The sequence below is a fragment of the Coffea eugenioides genome, chromosome 6 (genome assembly GCF_003713205.1).
Source record: "Coffea eugenioides isolate CCC68of chromosome 6, Ceug_1.0, whole genome shotgun sequence".
NCBI classification, from domain to species: Eukaryota; Viridiplantae; Streptophyta; class Magnoliopsida; order Gentianales; family Rubiaceae; genus Coffea; species Coffea eugenioides.
The window spans coordinates 15,768,436-15,779,973 of record NC_040040.1 but is presented as its reverse complement, the minus strand read 5'-3'; the positions used below and the strand labels follow the sequence as shown (position 1 = coordinate 15,779,973).

The following is an 11,538-nucleotide window of genomic DNA, read 5'->3' as shown; positions in this document are numbered from 1 at the left end:
TTAGTTTCAATTTAAGTCAATAAATTATTCTGTTGAACATTCCTACCTAGCTAAAGGGCTTTTCGAGAAGAATAGGGAAGAGTAGGAATGAGTATTGATGCATAGAGAATATACTTGTAAACGTTGCATCTTTTACCACTAGAACTTGAGTTTTCAGTTTACTCAAGCACCTTTTCAGCTATGACCTTACCACTGATCCTCAAGGTTAATAACAAAATGGCCAGTGCACAAAAAATAATAACCAGATATTCATAATTCCTGCGCTGGCCACACGAGATACAGAATATTCACTGTCTCAAGAAGCTGTACAATCGGGCCACCTATAGGCTCAGAGTTCTTTCCAAATGCGCCCTGTCACCCTCAACTTAAGCTCTTGCCCATCTCCACCGGAGAAGAAGAGCGCCAAGGCCCTTGGAATGATTAGTCCGTCTTGACTGTCGCGAACTTTCTTGTGGCTGTCGCGGATGCTCCTTGGAACTCCTTGCCATGTTAATTTACGGCCATAAGCACCAACTTCCAACGCGTAGCTGTACTTTCTGGCCTCACTATCCTCGCCCATGAATCGGAGGAAGGCCATGTAGACTGGCGCCATACCAATCTGGAAAGCCTCAAAGTGCAAGCAAAATTGCTTCCCATAACAGTTGAAGACCTGTATGCAGAAAAAGGAGTGCAGGACATCAGGATTTACATTCAGCCTCAAAATGTTATGTTGATGCCCCAAGTTACATAATAGTTCGCTCATCTAAAGCCAGAACATGATGATATGCCGTGAACTTTAAGCATGCAATAAAGAGTAACAAAATAAAGATTCAGTGCATCTAATCCTTCATCTCCATGACATTTGAAGAGAATTCAGGATATGGATGGACCAAAAATATCAGTTAAACTCTGCAAGAAATCTTCAAAGTTTAAACATATCATGTATTAGTAGATATTATATGAAAATTTTAGAGAAGAACTCTTCTACACAAGCATAGAAGGCTACATAACTTCCCTACGTAGACATCAATTTGATGCAGGGTAAACAAATCTAAACTCTGAAGTCAGAAAATCAGTACTAATTGGTGCAGTTCAGCAAATAACTCTCATAGCCATTGTCAGACCAGACACTCTATCTTTGCCTTTTTTCCATGTGAAATATTAAAAGTCCATAATGTTATTGTTCTGCAAAATGGAACTACTTTTGCAGAATTACATGGATCCGATGATCTTCTTTAACATGCTTTACCATGTAAACGTCCAACACGGCATAGAACTTCTCTTCATGCCATCAGTCCATCACCAACTACTGATCATACATTACAAGAATCAGGAAGCATATTAACTTTCATTATAAGTTAAGGATCAGGTCAATTACTATGCCGTAAAAAACAATGTAATTCAGAGATTGCAGTGGACATTATAATTACCATGTAAATTCTATAATGCGTAAGAAAAATGCTTCACATTTGTGTTGCAATAATTAACTTACTGTAAGCATCCATGTTGCATTCTCAACTTCATGTGGATTGGATTTGACATATCGATGGTTGAATGTACAACCATCATGCATGTCAACCTTGTGCTCATCCTTAAGATGTGCTTCCAGTGTTGGAATATCACCAGTTATGGAGCACTCAGACCCAGCATAAGGGCAACTGTATGGACGGAATCGACAATTCTGCTCATGTTTGAGCTTACTATAGTATGGAAATATATCATGACAGCCAAGACCCTGGTACTGACAAGGAAGTTCTAATGATTCAGCCACTCTTTCCAAGGCCAAACATCTTATGTCTCCAAGATCAAATCGGCAAGTTGGGCAAGAGTTATGGACCCTAACTTTGCAGTTTGCACAAAGTGTGTGTCCATTGGGGCACTACATAAAGAGAATAAAAAAATAAGGTAAAGAATTTAATAGCAGTTGGGACATTAGAAAAATCATAAAAGCTTGCACAAGGCTATAATTTAAATACTTCACGACAAACAAGTACTCAAGGAAAGAATAGCATGCAGCATTTGTATGCAAAACAAAACTAGTAAAGATAATGATTACTAAAGATGTAATTCTGAACCATGCATGGAATCGAGAGGATCTAGTATCATAATGAACAAACAATCTATCTACTATATTAATCATCCCAGACACTGAAGCTGAAATTGACAATCACTGCACAATGACCCTCATTTGTTGTCAAAATAACAAAACTTTCTTAATTAAACTATTTATGACGCAATCTACCACGCACTAAAAACCAGAATCACCAAATTTCGAAGGCATACCAACATATATCTTCTCACCCAGTCCGATAATCATCCGAGATTGTATCCTAGCCTTGAATTTCAATATCCATGAGATAGGATTTCAAATTCATTGATCAGTTAACAGAGTCATGGGCTGAGCAGTACAAGATTTACTGCACCTTTTCAGTTTAAATTTAGCTGGTTTAAAGGTGATTTGTCCATGACATATCATGCTTCTCTAGACAGACTTTTACGACCATGTAAAACTTTTTTCTTAGTCCTGTGAGTAAATAAAGTAGAGAGGGATGGGGATATTTCACAAAGAAGACCTAGGAAAAATTTGATCTTCTATAGAACAACTTTTAGGGGTAGATTGAAACGAAAATCAACTTCTACAAGAGGCTGCTTGCCTCGCACAACAGGCACACACCAGAAACTTTTGATGGATAATCCAGCTTGAAACTAGTAGATATGGACAAATTAACAAAAGCATGAGTAATAATTCCCACGATATTGAAGTGTTAGTAAACGATGAATGAAGAAAAAAACAATATTACAAAAAAGAATAGAAAGTAAACTTAAGAGATTATGAATGAAACATGTATCGTATAAGAACACCACTAGATAGATGACTACATTATAAGCTGTGAAAGACAAGTAACCCATAAATGATCTCCGCTTGGAGGAACAGCCAAAATGTACACATAACATCAAAAATCCATCACTCAACTGACAGAATCTAAGATCAATAAATCCATGCATGTAGAACTACCCCAAATAAATTGGACATCATCCAAAGATAAATCCAATCATCAATGAAGAGATCCAACTTTAGTTCACAGCATTAAATCAAACCTGATGAATTGGGGGGTACATCGAACTTCCGCAAACAGGACACTGAAGAAGTTCATGCACACCATTCATTGAAGATATTCCATGCTTTTCACTAAGGCCAATCTTAGGTTTAACTGAACTGCTACTTTTCTCTGCCTTGACTATTGCAATGTCATAATTTGTGGCCTTTGGGATTGAGTCAACATCTTCTCTGAAAGCGCCACCTCCAGGAGCCATTTTCTTTAAACCTAAAATAACAAAAATACTGCTAAGTATCTGGATGCACCAGCAAAACTGAGACTTACTTCAGACAACAATTTAAGTACCATTAGTAGTAGATGTTGTTCAAAGTGTACACATTCTAGATGGTCAATTTTGACTTAAGATTCATTGGAAAATACAAAAAATTGGAAATCTAAGCCAGGTAAACTAATTCAGCTGGGTCCTAGTCATGCTATTAGATCAACTATTAGCGCATTGACTGAACCCAAGAATTTTCCATACTTCCACTTTTTGTTTTCCCACCCTTTAGTTAAGAAGTTAGGTAGATTTCTAAACTAACATATATCTAAACAGATTCTCTTTACCTACCATACATGCAAAACAACCACTGATAGGCTTTCTGTTATCTACCATAACAACAGTTACTTGCTCTCGTATCATATGACAACCAACCAAGTATATAGGTTCATTTAGCACTTTCCAAGATCAATAGAATAAGTTGCAAACTTACCCTTTTACCAGCGAGCCATTGCTAATTCAATCTGACAATCATGTCATGTTTGCACAAACTTAAAAGGCTAACAGATTGCATTTTCAAATTCTCATTTAAAGACAAAAATAGAAGCCTCAAGCCAGTGCTCTTATAATTAGAAAAGAAGAATGGCATGTCAACAATTCTCAATACTAAACGGATAAAGATTCATAAATCATCCGCCAAAAAATAGCATTCTATTACTGGCAAAGTGATAGCTCACCAACAAGAGATACCTTTGCCTACTCCCTGCACCTACAACCTAATATTCTCTATTTTAAAATATTTCACCAAAATGGATAAATTAACATCTTTCCAACAATTAAAAAGAAAAGAACTTTGAATATCTTGTAATATCATTCAAAACCAAAATTTTTGGTGCACAACAGGATAAATTTGAGGGGGAAAATATCTGCAGATTTTCCCAGAATAAAAAGGTGAGTTTTATTAAAAAAAAAAAAAAAACCTATCATGTTTCCACTCATATAACTGGTTTACGAAGATTCGAATTTCATAAGGAAAAAAAAAACCTCTTCCATGTTTATTCAGTCACAGAACTAATCAAAACTCATTCCTGGCATCAGAAAATAAAAAGCTAAAAAAGGGATTTAATCCCTCCAATATTTCCAAGAACAAGATTAAATTTTTTCAAAAAAGGGAATTTTTTTCACAAGCGTGGCTTCCCATATCCCCCAAAAAAAAGCCATCAAATCATAAAAGAAGAACTAGCCCAGAAATGAAGATGCCAAATTGAAAATTTACACCACATTTTGAAAAAATTAAAAAAGATAAAAAAGAAAACTTTTACTTAAAAGACTGAATAAAACAGCTAATAATAGACTGAGGCAAAATCACACAACGAGATTATACATACCTACTCGAAATTGGAATCGATTTCTTTTCGCCAGCAACAAAAATCGAAACTTTATAGTTATAGATTCTCCAAAATCGAAAACAAAAGAAACGAGAATAAAAAACGAAAAAACAAGAGTAAGAAGAAGAAGACGACTTGTTAGAGTAGCAGTACTAAAAGCTGAAAACAAATGTGTTTTGACCATAAATCATACCTGGGCTGATTAAAAAAAGCTGGAGGAAAGTTTCTCGGTGCTTGTCTGTATTAGAGATGAGTCAAAGGACCATGCAATGACCTTTGTCTCAATCTCCCCGTTCGGTTATTTCATTTTCTTTTTTTTTCCCTATCATAAGATTTTGTGTTAGAAATTACACTGACATTAATATTTGTATATGTCATGTCACCGTTGGATGTATAAATATTACTAGAATTCAATTCAAATTTTATATAATTGATATTAATTCAAAATTGATTATCATTAGATTTTGTATTAATAGCTCCATTTGAATAAGCTATTTTTTGGGATGTTTTTGAAAAATTTTACTGTAACAAAGTTTTTAGAGTATATTTTGGGATATTTTTATAATATATTTTGGAATATTTAAGAGTAATAGAGTTTTTAGAATATATTTTTGGAATATTTTTTAAATATTAAAAAAAATTAGAATACTTTTTAAAAATTGTTATAGTATTTAAAAAACTAATTTTTGAAATCTGATGGATCCAAACAGAGAGTTTTTAGAGTAAAACTCTTCGTTGGATGTGTAAATATTAGAATTCAATTCAAAATTTCGTCCAAAACTGATTGTGTATGCACAATTAATGTATAAAAAATTAATCATTTTTTTATTTTTATTTTAGAATTTGGATATTAATTTTTTTTAAAATATATATACTCATAGTATATACACATATCACATATTACTGTTGGATGTATAAATGTTAGAATTCAAATTTGTATAGTTATTATTCATTTAAAACAGATTATATGTACATAATTAGTGTATACAAAATTAATCATTTTTTTATTTTTTGTTTTAGACTTTGGAAACCCTAATTGTTTTTTTGGGTTACAAGGTTAAGTTAAAATAGGAAACGCGGCAGAAATGCCGTTGCCCACACGCAACGTTTAAAAGTTAAAAAGTTGAAAGTCCAAAAAATTTGCAGCGTCATATCGCAGATGGATCTTCCTTGAATCCTTCGTTCTCAGTTCTGTTGCAGCAATTGCCACTGCAACTCTGCATTGCTGTTGGAGGAGTCTTTCTTTGTTTTGTGTACCGCTTTGGCGTTTACTTTCCAGGGAAAGCTATTACTAGTAGTACGTCATTCCACATGTTTTTTGGTCCAAGATTAGGATAATAAGCGTGTTCACTTTCACATTAAAAGTTGGTTTTTTTTTTTTTTTTACTTTGTCTAGGTTTGGGGGTTTAATTTTTAAAATCTGGTAGTATTGTAATGGGATTTTTCTAAGGAATAATTTCGAAAACCTCTCTTAAAGTTTGTCGTAATATCACCTACCAGCCTAATAACTTCTTAACTAAAAGGATTTAGTTTTTTTTAACCAACAAATCTAGTCAACAACTAATTAAATTGCCATTCCACATTGGTTCATATTTTTTTCATAATCTGGTGGTAGTAGGTTATCAAAAGAACGGTCGAGTTGAATTTAATCAATCTTTTATTTCATAGTTTAGACAATGTTTAACAATTTGAGGAGTTTTGGTGAGTAATCAACAGTCTAGAATTGTTTACAAGACGGATTCAAGAATGCTAAACAAACCCGTGTTTCTTTTCCTCCTTAGATTTGGACATTAGTTGAATTTTCTTAAGTAGTAAAACTAGTACTTTTTTGCATTAAAATGTGATTAAGGGCTTATTAAAACCATTTTTGTTAGATTAGGAGATGAGAAAACTAGTAAAATATTGGTTAAGCAGATTTTGGATTTTCAAATCTGACACCTAATTCTCTTTGCTCAGAAAAAATCCTATCATCTAAATCTAGGATGGCGCTTCTCATATTATAAGAATTATAGTTGATGTATCTAGACACTCTTATCATAAAAAGATTAATCTAAAAATGATCTCATGAAAAAAAAATCTAGAACCTGCCCATGTTTTTTTTTTATTTTTGGGGTCAAAACAGCATCTGCCATGCTAGGGTAATAGCTAACATGTTGTTACAACTTTGGTATTTATTATGCTTATACTCCTTAATATTTGTATCTTTCCTTTTTAGCTTTGTTTTGCTTTTTATTGTTAATGTAAGCTTTATAGATAGGACAAGGATAGTAGTGGAAGAAAGATATTCTCTCTTATAATATGGATTGCTTAATGATGCTTTTGCCTAAAGGGATTAGAATGTTACACAAAATATCAATTTAAGGGAGGTATATGAGATTTTGAAAATTTCAAGGGTGTTAAGTAATGTTAGGAGAAATTTTAGGGGAGGTTTCTAAAATTATTTATTTTTCTAACATATGTCTAGTTAATACATTTAAATGCCCAATATTTAGACACTTTTCTAATTTAACTACACTATTTTGAAAAAAAATAATATCTATGACCATTCTCAATGAGTGCCAAACTGATTATAAAATGGTCAAAAAATTTCTTGTTTTTTTTTTTTTTTTTGGGTTAGAAGAAATTGGTGAGAATTAAATGAACGATTGACTTATGTGTTCACTTTATCTAGGCATTTTTTAAAAATTCTCATTGATGTTATTCATCATTACATTTTCTTTTTTTAATTATAGTTAGGACAAAAGTTATTGGGTTTGTTCTCAACTCAATATGTTACATAAAAAAAGCTCAATATGATTTTTGAAAAGACTAGAATTCAAAAAGCACGTAATTTAAAGTTCGAGTTTGGTCTTCTTTTTTTTTTTGAAGTTTGAAAATGCTAAAGCTAAAAGGAAAAGCAATTGAAAACATCACATAACAGATTTTCTAATATCAGAAATTAAAAACAAGTCCAAAAAATCAAGTAAGAACAACCCATTGTGTATCTCGAAGTATTTTTTAAAGTAGTGTTGGCTACAATGAACATAAGCTCCGTTTAAGCCCCACTATAGCAATATAAGAACAAGAAAATTGATCAGTTTGACATCCTAACGAAAGTCTATATTGGCTTAGGTTAATAATCAGCAAAATGTATTACTACTACTAAACAGAGAGAAAGAAAGAATAAATTTATATTACTTGGATTGATAATAGGGATAATTTCAGAAACCTTACTTGGGGTTTTTAATGATTTCGCGTAATTTCTTTGACGTTTGAAAAATTACACATACCTCTCCTAAATTTTTCGTGTTGGTAACAACACCTATTTAATTGTCAAAATTTTGAATGAATAACCCAAAATGCCCTCATGAAATTGTGAAGTTCGTTTTACCTTCTTATAAAATCATTTAAAAAATATGGAACACGCACAAAATCTCAAACCTACTTTCAACCCTTATGTTCTGCTATTTTAAACCTTTGATATTACCACATTTCAAATTAGTACCATTATCACCATGACCACTATCACTATCAGTTCCTAAATTTCAAAATCTCAATCAAATTTTTTTTTTAAAAAATCAGCATTGTTGAACTCAAAAAAATTTAATAACTACATTAATATAACATTTTATCCCTCAAATATTGGAGTACCAAAATCAGCCCTATTTTTTTTAAACCATCAACTTACATCCTCTTCTATTCATCTCCAGATCCTACAAGCAAAGCTAAAATTAATTTGTAATATGTTAAAATTGTATTTAGGATATAATTGGTCATTCCACGAGTGAATTTTATTTTCATTTCCATTAAATATCCAATTGTGTGATGCATTAATCATATGAACAAGATTAGGCACGGATTATTTAATTGCATAGAAAATATTAATATGTTAAGAGTACTAGGCGAAATTGTCGAATCCTCAAGGGAGGATCCTGAAATTATCCCTTGTTAATAATCAGCAAATCATGAATCTGAGTAAAGCTCTAAATCACCGACAAAAAGGGTGCATTGCTGGACTACGACACAGCATCAGATGTTGAGTTCTTAGTTACAGTATGCTGGCTAGGACTAGGTTATTCTCTGACATTATTATTATTAACGAGCCTTTGATTGCCAACTCGGTGGATCAAGCCGACCAACCTATCGATGTTTTCCGAGAGTAGAAAGCCGTACTTGACTAAATCAGCATGGCTCGATGGTAGAGGTAGAAAAAGCTAATCAAACCACGTTGCGACATTTGATTAGGATAGGGATGTCACCAATGAGTTCAAAGGATGGAAAATAGAAGCACTTTGAAATTATTGCCGAGAAAAAAGTATGCGTTTGTAGGCTTATACGTTTTGAGAGAGACTATTTGTAGTTGTCCAGTCTAAATTTACAGATTATTTAATACATTTATTTACTTGCACTAGTTATATTATTAAAACTTACACAACCGCACGAGGTGTGAATTTAGAATAGAAGAGTGGAAATTTAGTATTTCTCATCGTTTTAAACTTCACAATAAAAACAAATAGTACTTTCTATCTACAGTGCACACGTATAGTTAGCCGTACTTAACGGACTTTCTCAGTTTAACACAAAATTAATGATTTTGTTAGTGATTAAAGTAAAGAGAAAAAAATACAATTAAACATTCTTAGATGTAGACAAATAGTAGTTTTTTTACCCATATGATTATATTATTGATGCAGATATCCTTCAAGGAATTTTTATTGAAGCCTCTCTTGTAGGCTAGACTAAGGGTACCAATGACAATCATTTTGAATGATGTAATATTTTTTGAATAAGATATAATTATAAGTGAACTACTTGTAAAATTTAATAATAAAGACACAATTATTACATATGAAACCCTATGAACAATAACAAAATATTATATTCTTGTTATAAAAATATATAAAAAATTTATATAAAATTATAAAACGTTTAAAAAATGTTTCACTGTTCGGAGATTGTTATTGACCGTTCCTGCGCCGCCTCCCCTCATGTAGGTTGTCGCTGGTCAGAAATCGAGCGCCAAACGGGGCGTGTACAATATAATATTCCTATGGCGTCAAGCAATTCGTCGTTGCATTGGGAACATCTAAATCAAATCATTCACATGACATCCTAATATGGCGGAGAATTATATGTTGATCCCAAAGACCTAGTAGACATGCTTAGTAATTAGTGTATAAGTAGTATAAAATCTCCATGTTGAGTATAAAGATCTCATTTGCTAATTCACATGTTAACGCGCGTGCGTGTTCACTTAGCATGTTAAATTAAATCACATGGGACCTTTATGTGTCCACCTGCAAGACATGCTTAATAGTTACCCCTTATCAATATAAAATTGTTGGAATATGTCATGCATTAATTAATTAATTAATTAATCTGATACATAATGTTGGTGCATAGATATTAGCACTTTAGATGTATATCACATGTAAAAAAAAAAAAAGAAATTTAGATTAGAATTGACCATCCAAGAGTATATAAGATTGATTTTAATTTCATTAGCTTAAAGTTAGAATATAGCATGTACTTCAAACATGACGTAAGAATGGGCAATCACATTAATAGTTGAGTCAAGATTATTGTTACGGAAAGAAAAGAAAAGAAAGAAACAAAAGTTTCTATATTTCTAAAGATACTGACGTTATTGAGTTGCGAAAATGTTGAAAGTCAGAGGAACTATAACAATTGAACAATTTATTATTTTCAAATTTAAAAAAAAATAATTTAAGACAAGCACAGCAGGTTTGGATTCCCAATGCTCTAGGGTAAACTTTCAAAGAAACTTATTTTAATTTACCAAAAGTAAACTGTTGAAGCCAATAAATAGGTAGTATCTGTTATTTATTCATTAGCTTCATTATAAAAAAAAAAAAAAAAAAAGAGGGAGAGAGAGAGACAAAAAAATAGATAGTAGGGGTTCTTTTCCTTCATCATTACTTTATTAATTTCTATGTTCAAAACGCCATGTTTTAGAGCTACTTTTACAGTTTTGATCTTTTTTTTTTTTGGTTTTATATTCAGTTAAGTGATTTTAATTCTTGAATCATATGCTACCATCGCTAGAGATCATCTAAGGGTCACAAATAATAAACCATTTTGCCTTTATTTAATTTTTCTGGTGGAATAACTTACTAGATTCATCATTAACTAGTTTCTTAACCCCAAAAAAAATTCCCCCAGTACCATAAAACTACAAATTTACCGAGTTGCTATTAATAAACCTTTTAAAATATACTAGTATAAGCTGACCCAAACTACATTGGTATTTTAATTTTTTCTAGTCTCCAACACAAAGGGAAGGATACCAAAAAACTTTCTAGCTTTAGGACTTCACTGTTTTGATGTTTTCTGGCTATCGTTTTGTCCACCAGCTTAACCCCAAAAATCCTTCATCTTGAATAAAGTGAATGCTGAAATATTACTGCTCCAAAATCAGAAAAACTAGGATGCTTTTTACCATTAACGATAATAGCCACAGCCGGTAAGAAATTTATGGTCTCTGTCGCTGTTTTGCTGATCAGACCCTAATAAGGAAGTCGACATAAAGCGACGGGCAGCATCATGGTAGGAAAGCGGGCCTCTTTTTACTTTTTGAAGTGTCCAGAATCTGGACGGTCCTTTACTGATTGAATTTTTTTTTCTCATGGGACCATCTAACGTTACTGATTCCTTCGAGCATATTCTCCAACCATGCCAGGCTCATCTCTTCTTGTAAATCATTAGCTTAGCCTTACAAGAGAAGCATAATCCCATTTTGATTCGATTGTCATTTTCGTTCAAACCTCTTGTATAGCTCCGTTTGGGGTTGCGGTGACTCGTAAAAAAACGCTTTTGACACAAGTGCTAAATAGTTTTAGGTTATCAAAAGATG

At 32.5% G+C, this 11,538-nt stretch overlaps 1 protein-coding gene across 2 annotated transcripts; it reads right to left on the bottom strand.

Annotated features, from left to right (window-relative positions):
• On the bottom strand, window positions 1-4,981 carry LOC113775312 (E3 ubiquitin-protein ligase SINAT2-like). 2 transcript variants are annotated; one of them, XM_027320134.1, is made up of 4 exons: window positions 4,879-4,981; window positions 3,079-3,305; window positions 1,472-1,858; window positions 1-649 (listed from the first exon to the last, which is right to left on the bottom strand). In XM_027320134.1, the coding sequence occupies exons 2-4, from the start codon at window positions 3,292-3,294 to the stop codon at window positions 329-331; spliced, it is 924 nt and encodes a 307-aa protein (XP_027175935.1). In that variant the 5' UTR covers window positions 3,295-3,305; window positions 4,879-4,981; the 3' UTR covers window positions 1-328. The 2 variants fall into 2 exon arrangements, with proteins under 2 accessions (XP_027175935.1, XP_027175934.1); XM_027320133.1 differs by lacking the exon at window positions 4,879-4,981 and adding an exon at window positions 4,686-4,844.
• Window positions 4,982-11,538: the final 6,557 nt, after the last annotated feature.